A 24,816-nucleotide genomic window follows, 5' to 3' on the forward strand; every position below is an offset into this window, starting at 1 on the left:
GATCAGCTCATTTTCATGCAGGTTTTTATATAAATAGAAAATAGATATATAAAAAGTGAGCTAATCTTTTTTCCTGAAACTTTCAGAATCTCTTTACACAGAGAGGACACATGTTTATGTATAAAAGACATGAAATAGTAGATTTTGCATAATAGGTGACCTTTAAACTGACTTTGCATTTAAAGAGACGTCGATGTGTGAACATTGGGAAAGAGGGGAGGGGGATTCGTCTCTAAAACCCAAGAAATGCAAGTAAAATCAAAGTAAAAACCACCAAAACAAATCCACAGCACACTCGTTGCCACATGCACACATACAGGGGAGATCAACGCCGACCTCCTTATTTAAACTGGAACATACCATCTGCTCAGGTAAGCATAGGGGGAGCTGAAGAGGTAAAAATCTAAAAATAAATGAGTCAATAAGAAATAAATGACTTCAATATATTTAGTCACAGTAATATCAACATGTTAAGTTGTCAATTGGCATACAAAAGCTCACACACAAGTGCACACACATTGATACACTGTCACCAACTGAAAAGGTTTCCCCCCTTCCTCCACTACTTGGAATTGCGAAGTTACTGCTTCTTATGGATAATTAGGCACACCTCTTTTCACTTTCACTGATTGAGCAGATGACCTGCAGCAGCACATTTTATATTTCCCCAGTAATATGTTGAGCTTTTGTTAAGCTATTGTGTTTGTAATGATGAAGGTAGATGGTGTATTTATTTCTAACTGAATCAGCTCTTTGTAAACATGTTTGTTTTCCCGATGTTATAGATAACCTCAGCTAACTATAGAACACACATTTTCTATTGTGATTCACTAGACATTTATTAGATTGAAACAATATTATGATGGAGTAAATCGTAACCACAGTAATGCTGTTGCACAGCATTCACACTAATAATAGAGCCCCCATGCCTTGGGTTATTCTGCTCATGTATTATTTTGTCTTTTGTTCTAGAGTGTGAATGCCCTTCAAGTCTTTCACGCCATATTGGCAATATAAGAACTTGATCAATTTGTGTCCCTTCCATACATACTAATATCCAGTCCAGCAGCTGCTCTTCGGGTCATTGCCTGATCCCGCAGCTGGTCCACATTTGCCCATTAGCAGTGAGGGAGATGGTGGGGCGGGGTATTTCTCTGTTGTGCCTGAACAGCCTATGCATTATCAATGCACATAGGGTGGCTCAAACATCCCCTCAGAATTTCGAAAGGCTTTCAAAAGCCCACAGATAACATTGAAAACTGTAATGCTATAGTCTTAAGGGATCTGACCTGGTTTTATCATTGGATGAACACTGGATGAAAAACGACCATGTGCTTGTGTTAGGAGTCATTCAGATTCCTAAAACATGCATGTTCCAATACTCGACAGAGCAGAACCCTTTAGCTCAACAGTGCACTTAAGCATCTTTAAGCATATTGTTTTACGTTTTTGGGTCACAATTTCACCTTTTAGGTTTATCTCATCGCTCTCATTAACCGTGTTAGCAACAACAGCAGGAATACGTTTATCTGTACATTACATGCACAACACCAAACAGCAGAGAAACAAGTTAGCAATGATCTGTTGATCTTTCTGGATATTTTTTGTACTAAGATACAAAAACAGGGTTTAGCCTACTGTTGCCAAAAAGCTCAACAATGAATGCAAATGATTCTCTAGGTCATTTGGATGTGTAAAAAATTGGCTTGACACAAACTTTAACCAACCCTATTGCATATATCACTAGAGGAATGACTTTGGCTAGAGATCAAACTCTTACATTAATTATTTAGTGTATTGAAGAATGGCAGTCTAGAGATGGCTACCATGGCTCTTTAACCATGCTTTCGGAACCCAAAAGTCATTTATTTAGTCAAACTAAACAAGAGATGTATTTGTTCTTTAACCCAAGATATGTGGTTCCCAGGATGGGTCCGCCGACAATATTTTTTAATGCACATGTTCATAAGAGATGTTTGGCAATCTTTCCCACTAAATCTCACAGAATCTCCTCATCTCTTTGAATCGACCTGTAGAGCAATTACCAGAGCAGCAATTGAAATGCAAATCAACGCTAACAGGGAGGATTAAACGTGTCCCTCAATGACAAAGTAGCAGAGTGTAATCTCTGGATTACCATTCGCTCTAAACCATTCAAATCATGTTTTCTAACAGATGAAACCCTGCTGAGTACAATACAGTGATCGAAATTGTGACAGCTACCCGGAAAGCACTTGTGATACCTTGGTAAGAAATTATTATTCAACTGGAGTCATTATAACTGTTTTTAGATTAATAAAGAGACATACACTGGGTTTATTGCAAGGTTTTAAAGTTTATTCCTTGCACAGGTTTTACTAAACATTGCTTGAGAAGAGAAGAATTGGGAGCAGTTCTTTAAATGAAAACAGAGAGAAAAAGAGAGAAGTTGGCAAATTGAAAACAGGAACAGAATGGCCATGTGAAAGAAAATATTACACTTACGATAATAACACAAGATGTGGAAAATATCAATGAAAAAAAAAAAAGTCACAGCTCACTAATCAACTCATGATCAAAGCTGAATTTGAGGAATCCTAGAGTTTTCGTTGAAGAGAGGAATAAAAATGGAGAGAAAAGTAAAACTCTATGCAGAGGTAGAGTTCAGTGCACAAGGCTATGACACACACCTATTAACCCGCCGACAGGGTCTTTACTGTCGGAGTACATTTTTCACTTCAGGACTCACTTCTGGGTCTACAAAACACCAGACTGGGCTGTATGCAAACACATACAATAAATAGGATATACAATCTTTGAATACCTCTAACAGTTTGAACTCACAACAGCAACTCCGATTACCTTACTTTCCTAAAGACACATTTTGCACTCGTTCAAAGCACCATGCAAAACAACAGTTCTCTTTCCAGGACCCAACCCCTTCCACCGTATTCCAAGTGCGCCTTGTCAGAGCAAGACGCCCAACAGGATCGTCGTTCATTTCTCCGCGACTTTGGTACGGTTTTTCTCACACCTGCTGTCTAAATGTCGCTGACCTGGCAGCCTGACTGAATCTTTAGTAGCTTGACACACAATATAACTTGTATCAGATGTGAAAATTGCAGATGAAACGCACAAAATAAGCTAGAGATGTTTAGGAAGCTATGTGCTGATGTCACAAATGAATGTGGAACTTCATCTGACCATATCATTCTTTAAAAAAGCGTTTGAGCCGTTTTCACACCTTTCCAGTCAGTTTGCTATCTTCTCAGGAAAATTGGAGTCCATTGGCCATAATGTAATTCTAATGAAGTTTATCAAACGGACAAGTCAAATCAAGCAATCTGATTGGTTCTTAGCCGTGATATACTGAGCGTATACCACGGGTAGAATTGTAAATTACTTTTCACAACAAATCAGTATCCCTCCGCGTCTGAGAAAAACAGTATACCGTTGGTCTGAAAAGCAAACTGCCTGCAGCTAAGGGGGTTGTCGACACTCCGCTTCGCGTCGGGCCGAACCACGCCCCTTAGCTGTGATATAATGAGCATATACCACGGCCTGTCGTGAGCTATTGCTTAATTATATAATAGAAGCATTACTTCACTTTTTTGACCCATTGAAGTATCCAAACTCGAATTCAAATTAACTATCTTAAGGTTTAAACCTTTATTAGATGCCTGTACATTTTCAAATTTCAGATTTTAAGAAAAAGTTCAAGAAAACCAGGAAGTGATTTGTTGATGAAAAAATATTAAGATTGACAGTTTCACTTATTTCCAGGAAAAGAAACGGACGATAAATTATAAAAGGTTATCAGCAAAGTCAAAGATATTACTGAACACATTAAGTGTTTATTTAAATGTGCGCTTAATGTATTTAGTCATAGTGTATTTTGACTCAAGTGATAACCTTTTAATTCATTGTGTCAATAACAAACAAGCATGATCGCTAAAGAAAATAAATATGGCAATGTTTCCACAGGCGTGAGTTAAAACACATTTTGAAGAAATAATGAAATAAGACTGAATTGACTCGTATACATCATACAACATATGAAATCATGGCATTTTCTGCATTGTAACAATAAAAAAGACCAAAGATCTCAAGTGGTATCTCCCATTTATATCTGAATACTTCACTTTAGTTTTTAATGGATTTTTTTCATATGAACAAGGAATCAAACATATTTACTATCCCCCTCGTGTACAGTAAAACTGATCCAATATACATATTCCAACTTCATTCTGTTTTTTGTTTTACAGTACAACCTCAGTCTACAGATTATGCACACCGGCGCTGTATTTACACTGTACAGAGACGATATAGCAAAATGTATACAATCTATCTTTTTGTAAGCAGTGTTTGAATAATGTTTTTCATTCATTTGGGTAGTCACCAGAACCACCCTGAAAAGTCATGCATGTTGTGGCTCCTAAATATCAATATTTCACTTGTGCTGTTTCTTTGTTAGCTGGAAGAACGGTACAAAACATTAACAAAAAAAATACTTCAGTTATTTGTTCTATTCCTGCCGTAGAAAGGGGATTACTAGCTTATTACAGGCACCACAGGTCAGGACAATGGCAGTGAATAACATAAGCTCTACAGTATGTCTCACGTCTCACTGACAGTGGTGGACCGCTGTCTTCCAATCAGTCGTTTCCAAAGTATGCATGCTTAATCTCGTTTAATCACAACAACAAAGCAATGCATGGATATTGCTCTTAGTTATAGCTTTATCTAAAATATGGCCTTGCTGTAAGAGAAACTGTAACTGTGGGAGTTGAATTCCCAGAACCTTATGAGAACTTTAATAAATGGCTACTATGTAAATAAATACAATATGTAGTTCAGTCACATTTATCGACAAGGTAACAGTGGAATGTACATGTCTTTCCTTTGTGTATGTTCTGCTGGAAGGAGTTTCTGCAGGATGGGGAATACAAAAAAAACGGATATACGACATAAAAAAAAGAGAGGAATTAACCGTTTCAATGTGCCTGTAAGCTGTCAAAAAGTCTTCATGTAAGGAAGTGAATGACTGAACCAGATTAAAAAGAAAGGAATGTACAGGGTCTTCCTCAATCACAAGCCCATGGAGCCTCAGAGGGAATTTATGGAACGCTGTTGTCGCCTGTTGTTTCTCGCCTTACGCTTGATCCTATTTTCACTATCAGGTAGTCTCTCATATATTGCCATTTGTATTTATGTTTGACCTCCTCTTCGGCACCTGAGGTCCTCCTCCCAATCACTCACACACCTCAGTTTGGTTCAGCTCAGCTCTGTTTGGTTCAGTGCAGGCAGCCAGTGGAACAACAGCCAGAGAGGGTGCCATCACATTTGTAAAAAAGTGCCATATTGTGTGTATGTGTGTGTACTGATCCACAGGACTGCTGCCCACCTGGTTCACCAGGCAGAGGTACAGTATGTGTGACAGGACTATCCCAGTGTTAGGAAATGATGGCCGGACACCACCGCACCACCGACAGGTTGTCTGCGCTCACTGACCGCTTCTTTGCTTTTTTCCTCAAGTCCTTGTATACGTCATCACACAACCGAGAGATGGCCTGAAAGACAACACAAAACATCAGTGTGTGTACACTATGAGAGACGACAATCAGGTTTCTCCTCACTTTGGAGATGAATGGCTCAAAGTATTAAGATGTTTTTTTTTACTGGTATTTAAAAGTCTGTTATTTAAGAGAAATAGTGGTCACAGTTTTTCATTACTATCACAAATAATAGTTAAGAAGCATGGTCACAGTCCAATGAAATTCCACTTTTAAACAAAAAATAATCTACAATGTCTCTACATTCATATTATATTTAATTAATTACTTTGTCTTTATATATTTTTTCATATTGACAGATCACTGTCTCTCACTCTTAAATATATTATTATATACTGTTAGAGTTTTATTTATATTTTCTATTTTATTGTGAAGAGCAAAAAAACATAAAATAAAAAGGTAAGTCTTTTAAAACGTGAGAAAGTCAATGTATTTCTCTTAGGTCTATTTTGGTCAAATAGAGTCTTTTGGACAGAGGAAAAAAGCATATAATGATGCATCTGCCAGCATTAACATCATGGCTGTTGTTTTAAAATGTAAATGCTCACTGCAGTAAAGCAGAGGAGGGAGAGACAGATGTGGAGGCAGTGGCGCTAATTTCACAGCAACACAGTCCTCCAACCTGTCCTTCACCCAGATGATCTATAGTCTTTGTTTTGTGAGCGTGTGTGTTAAGCAGAGCCTTAATTAGCAGGATAGCCTTAGTGCATTGTTTACCACCTCCTCAGGCCACAATAAATTGGGTTTGGATTTAAGATGTCATCTACTCACCTCCAGTTTCTGGGCCTTCTCTCTGTTGAGGGGCTCCAGGGGGAAGCTGAGGTTGTTGGCCTCTGCCATGGAGCGCAGGTCAAAGTAATACTTGGCGTAGACGCTGGATGGCACGTTGATGTTGAACTGCAGCAGCTCCAGAAACTGACGCTCCAGCTCATTCCTTTTGAGAGAGAAAGAGAGGATGTGTGAGCTAAAAATAATCAGATATTAAGCTAGCAACCATGGCTAGACGAAATTGAAATAAGTTAAGTTAGATCTTTAAAATGACAAATACAGTCTGTAGAGAGTATATAGTGTTAGTGCTCGTGAGTCCATCATCTTAAAAAGACAGGTGGTGTTTTTTTCACATGTGCAGCACCAACACACACACACACACACACACACACACCAAGTAAATCCCCAGAACATAAGCCTTTCCTCAAACTGAAAGGAGTGATCTCTAAGCATTATGTATAAAAAAGAATATTAATCCCCCATCTTGAAAATGCTATTGTCCTGCATTGCCTCATGCTGCACAGCTCTGTGATCCCTTCGCTTTCATGTGCTTATCTTCAGTCATGGCTTATTCATTTCGCATTGTCACCTTAATAAGAGGCAGTATCCTCCTCCTCTTCTTCTTCCTCCTCCTCCTCGCCTTTTCTTTCCCACCCACGTGTGATCACAGGCATGCGGCAACAGACGGGCTACATTTAGACTCCACTGTAGCCAAACTCTGCCTAATAATGCTGCTTCCTTCTTATCTGGCTGTGGCAGCTATTTTCATCTATTTCTTTGTGTGTTCCTCAGTTCTTGCCAGACTCCCCTGTAGTTCTTTCACAGTCAAGCGTGTGTTTGCTGGAGGTGGAAAGGGGAATTCAGCTGGTTATGTTCCCGAGCATGGATTTAAAAAAGGCTAAAAGTGAGTACTGAGTCGCTGTCGGTTAATTGCCATATGGGAACACACTCTCACTGGAAAGAGTCCAAACAGGTGGATGGCAGTTATTGCTCTGTAAAATCGGAGCCCAAGGACGAGAATACACAGGCGGAGACGAGCGTGAATGCATCAGAGTTCGGGGTCATAGCGGTGGCAACACGTCTGCAGCCTCGTGTTACCTCTCAAAATAATCCAGCTTCCAGCTTCCTGTGGATTTAAGACGGATGTGGTGCACAGGGTGGGTCATCATGCTCAAGATGCTTCTTCAGTAAAAGCCATGTGTGTCTTAATGTCAGCTTGTTAGAAGCTAATAAACCTATCCTGTTTCCAAGCTTGGTGACATGATAGCATGTGGGTTTATAATATGTATTCATTGGGAAAGGTGAACAAATAACTAAATGTGCCCTAGTTCTATCAGTGCAATGTTTTTACAATCTTATATACATTAATCTTGCTCTGACAAAAGGTAGATTAAATTTGATTAGGGGATCAAATGTAATCATAAAACTGATTTTTAAATAAAGGAGCCAACTTATTGTATCGCTGTTTGAGTAATCTAAGCTCAACAACTGGCCTAAACTATGACAAAACACCATACATGAGGTGACCTTTTGACCCCGAGCTGACCTTTTGACCCCAGGCTGACCCCCCCCCCCCCCCCAAAGACAGACTATTATGAGCAAAGGAAGAACCTGAATGGTGACTAAATGTTGGTGAAGACAGGCACAGTTGTTAAGAGGAATGGTGAATAACAACTGCTGTATACAAAGTCAGATCAACAACATGTTTTAAAAAGGAGTTGACGAATCAATAAGTGAACAACTAGAAAACGTATTAATCACAGCATTTTTACTGAACAGATGTAAAAATCTTCTGAGGGTCATTATCCTCTACCATTTTTTACATTTCATACACTAAACACAAGAGAACACTGATGGCAGCTGCTATCATTTAGCTGCAATAACCAACCCGTCTAAAGGCCTTTCTGGTGTGTGTGTGTGTGTGTGTGTGTGTGTGTGTGTGTGTGTGTGTGTGTGTGTGTGTGTGTGTGTGTGTGTGTCTGTGTGTCTGTGTGTCTGTGTGTGTGTGTGTCTGTGTGTCTGTGTGTCTGTGTGTGTGTGTGTCTGTGTGTGTGTGTGTGTGTGTGTGTGTGTGTGTGTGTGTGTGTATTTGCACTTTTGAATTCCCCCATATCTCTAAAACGCAATATTTTGGGTGTGTGGAGCAACTCACATGTCCTCCACTGTGATATCCTTGAGGATCTGGCAGTAGTCGACGTTCCACACCGCTTGGTCGTCCCACACTTTGGATGCCAGGAGGATGGCTCCTAGCACGATGCGCTTCCAGTTGACAGGGCAGATGTCGATTTCAGCATAGGTCAGGAGCCTCTCCAAATACACCTTGGACGAAGACATGTCACATGTTAACATGTCATTAATACAGACCTTTCTACTCTACGAATAGACAACATCTTTCACATACCTCCCTGTAAATGCTGACTTTTGTTCCAGAAGCTTGTATAAATGCATTCTCTATATACTAATTACCTATGTCTATCATTTTCTGTGATTAATTACATTACATTGCATTTAGCCTCTGCTCTCCCTGTCTATGATCACTTTCAGAGTTAGTTTGCTGCTAGTCTGTTTTTCAGTCTCCTGCCTACTCAGTGGCAGCTGGTCATTAGGGGCAGGTGGGGCACAGAAATAATGATTACAACAAAATGCAAAATAGAAAATAAATATTAAATATATTTTAAGATCATGTTTAATCATCTGATTTGTCTGTACATTGCTGTTTTAGCCTGTGTTCTTCTAATTAGTGTCTACAGTGTGTGCCTATTGAGCTGTTTAGAGCCATGTGGGACAAAACCCCATCATGCCCCTCCCTCTCACTGTCTAAGTGAACGGTGACTATAAAAACTATACTGCGCATGCTCAGAGCATTGTCCTATTTAATGTGTGTGGCAAAAGAATAATGACCATAGGGGCAGTGAGCTGCCATCCCCGCCATACGTCATCTCACATCATTCAGAGCTGATTGGCTGTAAGTACGTGTGCCGCGAAAAGTGTGGTGTGTGAATAGGAGAGAGAGACGCGTCCTAAAACCAGGAAGTAAGCTGCACATGGGTTCCCTCCACAAAAAAGCAATGAGATTTCTCCATAGGATTTTAGAAAAAATATGATCTGTGGGAAACGTAGCTGTTAGATAAATGCACGTTTTGTTCAGCCGGATAATATCCACATGTCTACCCTACTTTTATCATTTTCGAATCATAAATCTATCGATTAGATTTATGATAGACTTTTGAAACTACAAGAAGATAAGGAGGACTTTTACAAACAAGTAATAGAGATTTTTGTCCAGAAGGGTAGGCAAATGGACTTCATCTTCAAGTCAAGGTAAGACCGCAATTTTATTGAAAATGGGATCTCACTAAGAGAGAACAATCCAATATTTAAATGATAAAATTAAAATGTGTGGGTATCCTTTTGTTGAACTGTCTGTTTAAAATTAATCGAAGCATCAGATTAAAAAAGCTAAAGAAGCTTATATATAGACATCTAAGTTTTTTGTGCCCCACCACTTTTGTACATATAAAAACGCCACTGTGCCTACTCCTCCTGCAGGTAAAAACCACAATAACAAGATGTCAGAAAATGATTCAAATCCAGCTTTCCCCTGGAGCTCGCTCATTAAAACATATCCATGTGGATCGAAACACTGGCTCTCTCCCCATTTCCATTTCTCTCTCTTGTTCAGTAGTCAGCATTCCCACAGTCTGCAGATCACAAAGCACACGGAGCCTGCGGGCACCTGTTCCTTACTAGAAGGAATACATGTACAGGAACTGATTCCTCTGATCATCATTTTTGTTAGAAAGCCGAGCATGGGAGCTGCAGTGATAATGGAAGCTTCAGAATAGCTTACAGGTTTCTTTTTTAAGCTCGTGCATCTCTTATTATACATTTCAAAATAATATGCCTCTATGTAATAAGTGTGCAAACATATCCTTGTCATCTAATAGTATTTAACGTTTTTTGATATTTTTCCTCTGTTATTTAAATATATATTATCTTCAAATGTTCAATGTGGATTCGGTACTATTCAGTCATTTAAAAAATATGTAACTTCAGCATACTACTGATACTTTGAACATGTAATTTGCTAACAGCGATAACATTATACAAACAATAAATCAGATTCTGCAAACAGCATTTTTTCCCCTGGCTCACTAGGAACTACATTTTTTTTTTTTCTAAAAATAAAATGTGCTGCAGGCTCAACTGAATTCAAACCAGTCGCAGCTTTGAAATCTGTCATCCCTTTGACAAGTCTGACAGAAAAGTATTTTCTGTGGCAGAGTGGAATATACTGTGAACTCAATTTATTATAGTTCTGTCAGAGCTGCAATGTGGCAGAACTGTTGGTGTTATGTAACTTATAATCTAAAACAGAATCCTAAAAGACTGTTGTTCGGGGGACGATCATTTGTGAGAGCGTGCCTATTTCGGTCCTATTGTTGTTCATGCAATTAGTACCTTGTGGTTTGGACTGAAAAGAGAAAGGAAAGGTTGTGAAAGATGCAAGAAAATACACGTTAATTATATTTTGCAGCCTGGTTTAAATCGCTTACTAGACAGCTCCGGTGGCTAATTGGACACGTCATGCTGGGTTTGGCTTTGCTAACCTATTGTGGCGATGTGGCCTGCCAACAGACACCACATATACACCTACTGGCAGCAGCCATTGAAGAAAGCCCGCATGAAATGAGAGCCAGGCCACACGCTGAGTGATATGAATGCAACTGCACAGGGAGTAAAACCATAATAACAAGCACAACAAACAACCCAGAGGCAGTGTGGTTGGCAAACTGTAACCCTGTTTAACCACAATGCATCGCCTCTGACTTTAAGAAGCTGGGATCTTTCCATAATAAGAGCAGGATTATCCATTTTAAAAACACATCAGTCTGCTATTAAACGTCTTTAAGTGTGCTACAATAATTCACTTTTTTCATACCAATAGTTTATCTGAGACACAAATAAATAAGCTTGAAAATAGCTTTGAGCTGTGGAGCTGCAGCTTCACATGTTACTAAGTGCAATGTGTTTCCTTTGTGGTGACTTTCCTGATATCTGTCATCTCCATCTGCTGGAGAAGCCTTTCCTTTGCTACCCTATGATGTGAGGACTGCAAATGAAGACTCCTTTCTTAAGTTAGCTCTATCTGCTAAGCTAACCCAATAACCGCCAGCCAACGGCTCTATTGAATTACTGATGACCTGCCAGTCTGTACTCTGGTCTCTGGGGGACTGGCAGAAGCAGGCCACATGCCAGACTGTTTTAGTTAAGTCTGTCACATCTTTGTTACAGACAAAATGAAGAGACACTACGCCTCGCTGTTTCGTGCCTCTGTCATCCGTTGCGCAACTGTCAGGAAGTAGAGCGACTTAATACGAGGCCACCAGGCTGGCCATATTAACCCTGCACTCTCCAGACCTCTGGGGACACACGTGTTGGCCATAGTGACAAAGTGTGGAAAGAGATATCTCTGGGCAGATGAGCGGGGCGGCAGAGAGAATTCATTTCCAACTTAATGTTGCTGCCAAAATCTGGGGAAAGGAGTATAGAGAAAACTGCAGATGTAAGTGAAGCTTAGGTATCAATGTAGGTGTAGATATCCCTATTATAACATTGCTTGTGATTACAAAAAACACAAATAACTCCACTAAAGAAATTGTAGTGTTACATCATAAGAAGAAAGCACACACTGGAAGGCTGTAAAAATAAACAAGAGGAGAGTTAAGGAAATCATTAAATACAAGCGGGTGTAAAGCTGTCCTTTTTTCGTGTTTTTAAAACAGGACAAGTCTGGGGGAGAGAACCTACAGTACAATGAAGCGCCAATTATATTCTTGCTACAGGCACAGACTTTCTTCACAGCTTAGTAATTCTAAAAGGAAATTGCACAGATCAAACCATTCCGTAAGAACTCTTGTGTAACCTTCTAATTTCCTCGTCTCACCTGTGAGGACTAGAGGAGTTTTCAACTTGGGGACACAATCTCTGGAGGGACTTATAAAGGCACTTTAACGGATTTTAGAAAAAAAAGAAATGAGGTCCAAAAAGAAATGAGAGAAAAGAGTGTAAGGAAAAGGAAGACAGGACTTTTGACACTAGGGAGGAACAAAGAGAATCAGAAAGCAACACTCCCTCCTGGTGTCAGAACTAAAATACACCCCCCCCCCCCAGTGTTGGGTGTAACGCGTTACAAAAGTAACGGAGTTACAGTAATATATTACTTTTTGCTGTAACGAAGTAATGTAACGCATTACTAATGAAATGTGGGTAATATATTACCCGTTACAATGCTCAGTAACGCAGTTACAACACATTTTAACCCGAAATTAAATGGTGTTTTGTTTTTTAAGAATGTACTAACATAGCGAGACATTCCGACACCGGACAAATTGTGCGGGTAGATTAGTAAACCTGGTGTTTACCCTTCAGGCTTCGCGTCGAGATCTTCGGGGAAGTTGAACGTTATGCAACCATTCAAAAAAGAGAACGTAGCAAAAAATAAAAACAACAAATTGTGTCAGGTGCGCGTGACCTGCTCCGCTGCGCGTGCATCATTTCCAAAGTGCTTCCACAGCAGTGACACACATCTGATCTGTGGATAATCATTTATACGAACATGGTCAAAGCAACCATCACTAAATGCCAGCAACACTGCATCTACTGCAGACAGTAGCAACAGGTCAGATGCGGACATCACGTTACCCTCCGTTGTGGACACTAGCTTACTCCCGCCTGACTCGCCGGGCCCAGAGCAGCAGTCTTCGTCGCCCGAAACTACGCCGCCCCTCTGCGGCCCGCAGGTGCCAGGTATATCTAAACAACTACCCCCCTGTACAGTGGGGTAAGGCGGTCATTTTGCAGGTTGTGGTATAAAAATAGACAATGGCTAGAATATTCATGTGAAAATAGTACCATATTCTGACATGCCTGTAGAAATGTTGGGTCAAACATAATGCATACAATAGCACAGATGCCTTCACCACGAATCGCTACAAAAATATCTCATATCCCAAGCTTATTATCAACGAGCTGATGTTGCAGCTGAAATGTTTTCCAGGTCACAAAGTCAACCTCACATGATGATGTGATACCAGTTTTCAAGCACAGTAAATATTCTCTTCCCAGCGTATATGATGGGACCAAGGTGATGATGTAGTAGGATACATGGTTTTAATAATACTTTTGCCTTTCAATGTTTGCCATTTCAAACCATGAGCATGGTTTAAATAATATTTGCCTTGATTTACAATATGTTAACCTTCATTATAGTCCTTGACAGCGGTCTGTACTGCTGTATTAACAACGTGTCACATGTTAAGAATTTACAATCAGAATCGAGTATTCAACTAAGCCGTGTAATACAAGTTGTTAGTAGCCTTAAGGGCCTACACAGTTGATATGCTATACCACATTGCCCTTCACTGGATGCATAATGAGCTGCACTAAACTACATTTTAGCATTTAAAATACCTAGCTATTCTTTTGTGGTTATTTTGGTGAAAGTAACTAAAAAGTAACTAAAGTAGTGTAACTCATTACATTTCAGAGACAGTAATATTGTAATGTAACTTATTACTTTCAAAAGAGAGTAATAAGTAATATGTAATATATTACATTTTGGAAGTAACTTGCCCAACACTGCCCCCCCCCCCACACACACACACACACACTTACCAACGTAACAATGGCACACTCGGCTGTGAGCTGTGCGGCGCTGAACAGCGTCCTGACAAAGCGGTAGATCTGCTTCTGCTCAGGGTCGTGTTTTTCATAATCAGGAGGAATTTCAGACTTCTACAGCAAAAGAAAAGACACAACATGAAAATGAATGATCCACTCGGTTCACAGCATCTGATGTTATTGTTTACCAAAATGGAGGAGACAGCCTTCCCCCGTGTGGGTATTTATTCTTCATCAGCGTGTGTGTTTTGTCCTGACAGCCCTACAGCCTTCACGTAATGGAAACGTATGTGTTGTTAAGGCCTTACCGTGAGCGGGTGCAGTTTCTCATCGAAAATGTCGATCACCATTCTTCCGTCTACTTCTCTGGAATGAGACACAGATAGAGGGAACATCAGGTAGGATAGGAATTAAGAGCAGATGGCTTGAGGCTCATTTCATTTACAATATGAATTCCACCCTCAAGGATGTCTTATTGCCTGTCAAATAGCGCTTGGAGGGCATGTATGTGCTCTTCTAACAGCTGCACTACTCGGGATTCCTACCAATTATAGTGAATAGAGACAAAGAACACAATATCTCTACACCCGCTATATTTGATCACCGAAGGAAAGCAATTTAATCACACTTTCAACGTAAGCTTTGAAAAGGCGCCATGTTTTTCTGCCAAGGTTTATCTTTGTCTGCTAACCTTTGCTGCTGATGTATGATGTCGAATTTAGAAATGGACTACAGATCAAGAGGCAAGCACTCATTTAAGGAATGAGAACACTCATACCTGTTTTTTATGTGGTAGTATATTGCGAGGGCGACACTGTTAAGAAACAAAAGAGAATAAAAAAGACAATTAATTAAAAACTATGACCACCATTAGGCGACTGGGTAACATGTGTGGAGATTGAATAGATGAGTTATTTTATGCAGTTACCATTTGATGGTGTATTTGAGGTTGGGCTGACTGACAGTGCTGTCATCGAGGAATATGGTGGAACATGAGCTGTACTTCCGCCTCACCAGCCCTGGGTTATGCTGGAGTTCACCCACATACATACAAAATGACAGATAGACACATGATTGTCAAACTCTATTTCTCAGACCAGCCAAAAAGTTTGCAAACAGACATTTGAAAGTAGAGCACCTGTGAGCCCACAAACTCATTCTGTCATGCGGGAATGGAATTTATGGCGGAGTTCACCTTCAAGAAAGCATCCAAACATCCAATTACTGAGGAACTTTCAAAACGTTTTTATTTGAACTAATTTGCTCCTGGCACATACTGAACCAGAGCTTTATCACGTGAATTGGGTTATTCTAAATCAAAAGAATGTTAGAGAGTCACTAACTCATCTTAGAAACATACATATTTTAACAATTGCTGAACTTGGGACGGTAAGAATTATGAAAAAATGAACTCCACCATAATGTGATGTGTTGTGTCTACATGATGACATTTAACTACATATTTAAGCTCATAACACACATCTACAGTAACTACAACTAGAAATGTAATCTTAGGGGTTTGAAAGGGAGGGAATACTAACAAGGATACGATCATTTTGAGGACTTTACCTTGTTCTCCGAAATGTGTGTGAACTTGCAAAAAATACAAGACATCAAATCACCAATTGCACCATTATAACATTCACAATAGTATTACACTACCAAATAATTTACTGTCAAATGATAACATCTTGTTCTTAAGCCTTAGTGCAACTTCCACTACTTCCCTTTTGGATTGATCACACACAATTTCCTTTATCGTACTTACATGGTTGATGTAAAGGCTCTTCCGCTTTTCTCGAACTGGAAAGGAAGATGAGAGAGAAGTGTCAACAGTATGAACAGCAACACACACTTCAAACTCAACAGGTGCAGTACACAACCCTCACAGACAGGGAGCAGCATTTATCTAGGGTTAAATTCCCTATCATAGATTTAAAAAAAAAGAAATGGAAGCTTTTTTTCCTCTAGTTATACCTACGATATTAAACGGAGCATGGCAGTTTAGTGACCACCTTTTTAATATGAAAAACAAACATTTGAAAGTGTTTTAATGTCTTAATTGAATATGAATACATTATTTGATGAGTCCATATAAAATTAAGCATAGTGGCTGCTTTATTCAAGAGTGGATTGCCACGGAGCTACTTTTTATTTATTTCTGTTCATACAAATGCTAAATCTGCTTAATGGACGTGAGCGTTTGTTAGTTTTAAAGAGCTCACTTCACTGAGTGCACGGCAGCACTATAACCACAACACAATGCACACACAGCGCTTATGTCTGTTTGTGCATCCATGTGTGTGTGTATAGTAGGATGGCTCTGATGTAGGAGCACACACAAGGGAAGAAAAAAGAGATCGCCAGAAAAGCAAACCAGAACATATGCAGAGCGCAGCAACACACATACAGGGACCTAGAGAGTCACACACACACACACACACACACACACACACACACACACACACACACACACACACACACACACACACACACACACACACACACACACACACACACACACACACACACACACACACACACACACACACACACACACACACACACACACACACACACACACACACACACACACACACACACACACACACACACACACACACACACACACACACACACACACACACACACACACACACACACACACACACACACACACACACACACACACGACTGTGAGCACTGCTTTCTAGCAAGAAGCCACTTGCGTTATGATTAGGCCTGTATTCTTTCATTTAAATAATAACATCCTTACTGCATTGATTTCTGAATTCATTTCTAAGACAATGATAAGAAAGAAAAGCCTATCCTGGTTTCTACACATGATGACGCTCATGTTAAAGCACAATTTTATAGAGAAGTTTAATCCCAACTTTTATTTTATTCACAAGTCAAAACTTCCTCAGGTGTTGCTGGTGAGGAAAATAAAGGGTTTATATGTCATTTTAGAAATTAAAATGCATATTGTTTGCATCCCAGAGCAGGCCTTTTCATACTGTTGCATCAAGACCAACATACACACATGGGCACAAACACACACACGTAATATGAAATCAGCAGTTAGCAGAGAAGGCACGTCACCCGCAAACGAGACAGATCAAGTACAAGAATATACAGTAAAGCTTAGACCACACACAGTAAGCATAGTACTACCCGTCATATAAGTGCTTACCTCTCTTGCTTGGCACACCAACTGAAAGAATACAAAGTCCATGTTGTCGCTATGTCTTGCTTTATACAATATGTTGAGATAACACACAAGGGCTAGTGAAATAAAAGAGCATCAGGACCAGATATCAGATCAATATGTCCGCCTTCGGGCAACACACTCTTTTTTCAATATGAAGCCTCTTATCATCAAAGTAAAGAGATTATAGCTGAAGTGAATCTCAGAGACAGACTTCATCACATTTCAGTTGATTAAAATGCTTTCACTCTGAAGGCTCTGAAGGGTCCAGGATCAGTCTCTGTCTCGTAGAGATGATCAAAACACCCAAATGTGCCTTAAAATCAGACGCAATGGCAGCTGGTATAACGTTTCCACGGGAGCCTGCCTGGAGCCTTTTTGGTAGATGAAAGGACGGTGCTTCTGTATAGCTCTACATTTGAAGATCCCTGCATCAATGCAACAGCGGGTGGCATAAGCCATTGTCTGACTTTCATGAATACTTTTTAACCAGGATGCATCATCGCTTCATGTGCAATCTGCCACATATGGCAACCCTGTTTTTTTTTTTTTAAAGAGACTTCTAAGAACTTTCAGAACAACATGAATGGTTGAAGGGTGGTCTTAAGGGATGATAGGGAAAGACGTGTAAGAAAAGATGCATTCTATTGATGTAAATGTGTGCTGAAGTTTTTATGATTCAAACATAAAGCTGGGTGGAATTGTATACAAGCAGTATGATGTGCTTTCCTATTTTTTTTTTATGGACTGGTGCATGGGATTCTATCAAGGTACTAGAGGAAGCATGAATCATTTCACAGTGCTTTAACATTCCAAGAGACATTCTTCAAGCTACAGTCTTTTAATAGAATGCAAATAGAGCAAGAAAAGTTTTTGGATGAGTCTTCTTGAAAGAATTACCCATTCAATTAGTGATTAGTACATATTTTAAGTCTTACACTATGTTTCTGAGTAAAGAAAGAACTCACAATAACGACGTTTTACACTCCCTCTACCTCATCTAAGCAGGTCCTGTGGGTGCCTGATACAATTACAGCCAAAGACATATTTAACACTGGCCGTTAGTAACCCCCAGACACACTCACCAACCCTCGCTAGACATTTTCTGGGCCTACTTTAAAAGCGAAGTTACAAAAGGTAGGTTTGGGAGAAATTAAAGGTGGAAGAAAAAGCTCACCGTCAGTCTGAGACTTGCTGAGGAAGATGGTGCTGGCCCGAGGATGATCCGAGGGATTGTACTCCATGGGCAAATCTGAAAGAACAAAGGAAACAAAACATAAGTGTTACAGGCAACAATACAAATTAGACCAGTGATTTAAATTCAGTTTTAAAAAAGAAAGATACACTGCTTGTCCAAAAAACAAACTTTCCTTAGAGATTGCATGCAGAGATGGTGAGTAGCTGAACTCATTCTTAAGATTTCTTGTGACGAAATGATATTCATTCACACAGTAATTATTAAGAATAGCAGGCAATTAACGTAAGGCTATGATGACTAAAACCTTTCATTCTGAGGATGGATGTGTGGGATTGGCTTTAGGGGTTAACCACCTCTCTTGCAAAAGACTGAACTAAATGGAAAAACAATGTGTCAGTTTGCTGCAGCAGCGCTGTGTAAACGGCTGTTTGTAAATCGATGTGCTCAGCAAACACACTAGAAAGCTATAGATTTGATTCACATCATTGTCTGTACACACACACAGGCTACCACCTAGAACCTCTACCAGATTAGACAGTAGCTGGCAATAGAAACAGCAATAAATGACAATATAAAAAATCTTTGAGCATTTGATAAGCTGGTGTACTCTGACGGCGTCTATCCTGCAGATAGTCACCAGGGGCTCGGTGTCATTAGGCGTCTGAGATATGTCTTTAGGAAAATATACAAATAAGTAAATAAAAACAAGCAAATAGGACATTTAAAACCACATTTATAACTGAAATTCTGCATAAACTTGCATTTATTACTATTTTAAGAACATTGACTTTTGGAAGATGATGGGGGGGACAACATTGTTTAATAGATACTTTTTACAATATAAAGTGTCCAATTTCTCAGTAGGTTTTTACATTTTTGTTCCACATGCCATGTTCCCCTTGTCTGATGTGCATGTGCTAAACCAGATTCAGTTATAGGAACAGTTGCCTGGCAGATTGATGCTATTTAAAAACCACTGAATATATTAGTATCAATGTTTTGTCCTAGTTCCAAAGCCCAAAATCCCACAGGCAGAAACAAGAGTTTTTATTATTCAAATATAAACAAGAAATGTACATAAAAGAGTTGGTATTTGAAGGATTCATGGACTATGATGTAAGTCTGCAGCCTGGTGTTTACAGCTATGGCTGCCTAGTTTAAAACAAAGAACCACTGCTGTTTGAACAGTAGATTGCTATTATATCTCCACAGCTGCTTGAATTTTATGGAAGACTGGAGAAGGGATTTCATATCCTGAAAAACCTTAGATGAAACATTTGTTGACATATGGTTATGATCATTATTCGGTCTCGGTTAATCATGAACTAAAAACTGTAACTATTTCAATCCAGGAAAGTCAACTGAATTAAGACACACACACACACACACAACAAGGGTGTGTTTTTAGGGGGGGTGTCCCAATCAGCAGCTTCCTGGTTTCTTGGATGATGTCAGTAAAAGAGGAAGGGTCAGAAAGGGACCAACACCCAGAAGGACTAATGGAGAGCAAGGACAGCAGAAGCCAAGAGATGGGGGACAGAAGGAGAGTGACAAACTGGTAATGAGGGAGAAAAGGGCAAAAAGGGCAAGAGAGCTGAAAATGAAGTGTGAGAGTGACAGATTGGGAATTTGATTGACAGGAGAGAGAAGACAGCAGGGGCTGCAAGGCGAGATAATGATAGAAAAAATGACAGAGAGAGAGAGAAATAGAACCGAGCGAAAAAAGTAAGTAGAAAGAGGCGGAAAAAAGGTCAAGAAGCTCGTGGAAATGAGCATGGATGATGTCAAACTATAGATCAGCCTTTAAAAACACATAATGATGACTACAGGGCATCAGCACACAGCATCAGTCAGTGAGCCACTGCTATTGTGTCCAAACTCTTTTGAACGACTGTCTTTTTGTGTTTGAAGGACACTTGAAGGGCCTCAAAGGACACTCACACACACACATACACACTGCTATGTTGTAGGAGGAAGTGACACACGGTGCTGAATTAAAGATGGGTGTGTGGGAAGAAGCAAAGAGCAGTGCAGGAGAGCTGAATGTGAATAAATTATGCTGCGCACACACACACACACTGCTTAACTGCTAGTGACGTATGCAGTGCACTCATAGCGCACTCACATATGCCTTTGAAACACATCAGTCACAAAAAACTTTAAATCGCAAGTAAAGTTTTCGTTTTAGAGAGCAAGGCTGTTTTTCTTAAAGGGACAGTGTGTGTAGGATTTGGCATAGGTGCGAGAAGCCCTTTCTGAGCTACTATAAAAGAAACATGGCAATGCAACATAAAAGGCTCATAATTAAACACTAAGGAAAACATCAATATATCAAATTATAATTCGGGTTAATTGTGCCCCTTGATAGTGCACCCTGGCCCTTTAACTTGTGGTGATGTCACTTTTTAACACAGGAAGCCGAGGGACCCAGGGAGTGCCCCTCTACATGTCTGGTGTCAGTGCCCTTTGGCGAGGTTCCTCCCTCCCAATTTTTCTACAACCTGAGGTAGACGAAATCACTCAACTTCCTGCGTTTCAGGAAGCGGAGAGGAAATGAAGTAAGGGGTGACGGTTACACATTGTTAGGGAGGTAGACTGAACAAAGAGTAAAGAGAATAGGTCAGTGTGTGGATTTAAGCAGGACATATTTTATGGACACTTTAGCATTTCCATTTTTCTTATTTTTCTCCTCAAAAAACAAATCACTCATGCATGCTTCCCTAATGCACGCTAGAGGCCCGTTCCAGTATTTCCAGAATGTGATGAAGTACTTTAATTTGTTTGTTTTCCCTCAAGCCAATATCCATGAACTTGGTTGATTTCACAAACATTTTATTAAATCACATTTAATATTAATACCACAAAAGAAACACTTGAACTAATTTATAGCTAACTCTTGCTAACATCAGAGAGATCCGTCTTTCCTGCTCTACAAGCAAAGTGCGTTCAGCCAATAACATTAAGACAGCAATTTAGACAGACCGTGTTAATCTTATAGAATAAACTGTAAGATTGTAAACCTATTTTTTTCACATCAAAAAAAAATCACAGTTGCCAACTTAACTCTAACCCTTATTTTTGAAAAAAGCAGCTGCAACCACCTGCAGAACAAGAGGAAACTGATGTCTATATACCAAGTTACAGGAATAGTTATGTGTCTGTGGTGAGCTGTTGGCACTGACTGCCTGCCCTGGAAGCCTGTCATGGGGGTGCAACATCAGCCCAGAGAGGAAGACCTTTCCTCTGGTTTTTGGCTGACCTACTGAGCCGCCAGCCAGAGGGGATCCAGATGGCACAGCACAGCACCACCCGGCCTTTCAATGGCACGCTATCAAACAATACGCCCACAAGGTTAAGCTCGTAAGCAAATCTTGTAATAAAGCCTTTGATACAAGAGCACAAGATGTATCGGTTTGAAAATAGAAACGGTGGCATAGACACTGAATACTATTTTTGGATAACTCCAATTTAGCTATTTGAAATATTACAAAAATGTGTGTGTAATGTGCGAAAGAAAGGGAGAGTTGGTGAATAGGGTACAGCGCTGTGAATGTGCAACAGAGGGCAGATCTTGACTGTTAAGTAGCTTTTCACCTTGGATAACAAACCACTCGAGTTATGGACCCTTGTAAAAGCATGTTATCTTTCTTATGGAATTCACTTCTGTATCGCTTAATACAGCTGCTGTGTTTTCATTTGAACAGTGTGTGCGATAAGAAGGAACGGACCAGAGTTCTAGTTGCACTGATAAGGTTTTTATTGTTAAGCCTTAATAGCAATACTCCATCTGCTTTTAGTGGTTATAGTCAGGAAATCTTATCTGTATGGAGGAAAAGATAATTCAACAAACGGCCCTTTGGTTCACCTTAATCATTGCCACACATTTATTCTGATTGATGCATTTGCCATCACTTAATTTCTGGACTCTAAAACTTGAGAGAGAGAGAGTGAAGGCAGGGTAAAGGGAGGATATGGGAAAACAAGTGAATGAAAGGCTAATGCCTAATGACTCATCCTCCTTTTAGCTTTCATCTACACACACGGACATGAAAACACACACACACAACAATCAAACAAACCGCCAGCAGCAGCTCTTCCTAACAGCTTAAACCACCCCAGAGCTCCCATCATCGATCGACAACGGCTGCCAAACTCAGCGCGTTGTTACACACTCATCTTCAGAGGAAAAGAGCTGAGCTTTTATCAAAGGAAAGCCAACAGGGACATGAGGATGGAGGGGAATGTGTAGGGTGAATTTCTGACAGAAAACATTTCTTCTGATGACTGCAGCACAACTGGATTTTGAGCATTATATCCAAAAACATTGTCATAAAAGTTAAGTTTCGATCAATTCAGTTGGTAGAGAGCAGGAGTTGATTTGTTCCAAACACTTCAACATGTCTTAAGATGAGACATATGTGTATACAATTACAACAGCGGCCTGACAACAAGAGTAGGAAGTGTTGCTGTGACTCTTGAGTAAAAGGATTGGTGAAAAAAAACAATTTAGCATCCATCCAAAAGTTGTTGAAAGGGCTTGCTAAACAAACTCAAAATGTTCCAATGCTATGAAAAGTTGTGGGATTTTTGTATTAATCATTTTATCAACATTAAGCCTTACAGCTCTGTGTTTACAGGACTACATTAAAGCATCCAACCGGCCTAAGAACTCTTACAATCCATCACACTTGACTGATGGCGAGGTGAAGGTAAGACTAGAAAAGCAAAGAAAACGTTTTTCCCAAAGAAAGAAAATAGAATACATTACACATGATGTTCACGTTGGTATCCCGATGTGACAAAGGAGGCAGCAGTAAATGCAAGATGGAGATGTTGGAAGGGGCAAGGCAGAGAGGCTACTTGTTATCGATATCAAGCTCATGTTTTTTTTACAGGCACTTATCAGTGTAGTTAAATATAATGGCATTGCAACATCAGCTATTATACCTCCCATCTGCTTGTTGAGGCTAACATCGATGACAGTGAGACTAAAAGTTGTCTAGCTTCAATAATGATTCAGATATTTTCTCCTTTTGAATCTATCCTTTTTGTAAAACAGTTATGGTAAGTTAGTTAGACCCTCCAGAAAAACGCGATTCTGCGATCGCAGAATTTACCACATAATCAGCAAAATGGCGCAGATTTTTAAAAGGCCGCATATTTATCAAAAGGCCGCATAATCCCCACATTTTTCCACATGAAGTTGAGAAAAAACAAAAGTTAACTCGTCTTGACGTGACGTCATCAGCTCGCGCATCACAGAATGTAAACAACACTGTATAGAGTGAACGTGTGGAGCTCACACGATAGAGAAAACACCAAGATGAAAATATCTAATCCATCTCATTTACCGACAAACATTTCTACTAAAGACCGGGCAAAAAGTGGGGGGAAACTATTCTGCACCCCGTGCAACTGTGTGTTGGAGCATAAGAGAAAATCGACGGTGGCGACCCACTTTGATTAATTCAAACATTCGAAAATGCTTTCTGCTGCTGCGGACAAGAAAGCATAACAACTCACGTTCAACGAGGCATCAACCTCCAAAACCCTTTCGAGGGCTACAAGAAACGAAGTGAGTAGCCTACAAGATTGAAGCTGGTCAGATAACGAACGAGTAAATGAAAACAGAATGAGGCAGAGAAGTGTGTGTGTGTGTATGGGGGGGGGGGGGGGTGTGTGTGTGTGAGATTAAAATAGCCCAATTGCTTTTACAATAAATAAACCTTGAATGTGTTTAATTGAATAGTAAAGGGGTTTAACGTTAGTGGCAGGTTGTGTGTGAGAGAGAATAAATAAGACAGCCTAATATTTAAAAAAAAAAAAAAATCTTTTTCCCCGCATATTTCCGCAACTTCCCGCAATTTCACCGCATAAAATCACATAAAAACCCTGCATGTTTAATCGCATAATCAAGGATTTTAGCCCGCATAATCAAGGAATTTAGTCCGCATAATCAAGGATTTTAGCCCGCATAATCAAGGAATTTAGTCCGCATAATCAAGGATTTTAGCCCGCATAATCAAGGAATTTAGTCCGCATAATCAAGGATTTTAGCCCGCATAATCAAGGATTTTAGTCCGCATAATCAAGGAATTTAGTCCGCATAATCAAGGAATTTAGTCCGCATAATCAAGGATTTTAGCCCGCATAATCAAGGAATTTAGTCCGCATAATCAAGGATTTTAGCCCGCATAATCAAGGAATTTAGCCCGCATAATCAAGGAATTTAGTCCGCATAATCAAGGAATTTAGTCCGCATAATCAAGGATTTTTGCCCGCATTTTTCTGGAGGGTCTAGTTAGTAAGAGCAGAGATAGGCACAATGGGTGAAGAGACAAATGAAATCAGAGCAAAGACAAAAAAAAACACCATCAGAACTGCTAAAGCAAAAGATACCACAGTGG

General features: G+C 39.8%; 1 protein-coding gene across 4 annotated transcripts in view; it reads right to left on the reverse strand.

Annotated features, from left to right (window-relative positions):
* Positions 1-4,084: 4,084 nt before the first annotated feature.
* The window catches only part of ccny (cyclin Y), a 33,583-nt gene continuing 12,851 nt past the window's right edge, over positions 4,085-24,816 (reverse strand). The window contains exons 2-12 of one of the 4 annotated variants that reach the window (XM_079661412.1): positions 18,389-18,463; positions 17,197-17,217; positions 15,772-15,806; positions 15,573-15,596; positions 14,932-15,032; positions 14,782-14,817; positions 14,312-14,369; positions 13,998-14,117; positions 8,473-8,639; positions 6,324-6,486; positions 4,085-5,549 (exon numbers count right to left, since the gene is read on the reverse strand). In XM_079661412.1, coding sequence (XP_079517538.1) covers positions 5,433-5,549; positions 6,324-6,486; positions 8,473-8,639; positions 13,998-14,117; positions 14,312-14,369; positions 14,782-14,817; positions 14,932-15,032; positions 15,573-15,596; positions 15,772-15,806; positions 17,197-17,217; positions 18,389-18,463 — 917 coding nt within the window. In that variant the 3' untranslated portion in view covers positions 4,085-5,432. The remainder of the gene's footprint in view (positions 5,550-6,323; positions 6,487-8,472; positions 8,640-13,997; positions 14,118-14,311; positions 14,370-14,781; positions 14,818-14,931; positions 15,033-15,572; positions 15,597-15,771; positions 15,807-17,196; positions 17,218-18,388; positions 18,464-24,816) is intronic. The other 3 variants (XM_079661414.1, XM_079661413.1, XM_079661415.1) reach the window with 3 other exon arrangements.

This window comes from Notothenia rossii, assembly GCF_949606895.1.
Source record: "Notothenia rossii genome assembly, chromosome: 12".
Classification (NCBI taxonomy): Eukaryota; Metazoa; Chordata; class Actinopteri; order Perciformes; family Nototheniidae; genus Notothenia; species Notothenia rossii.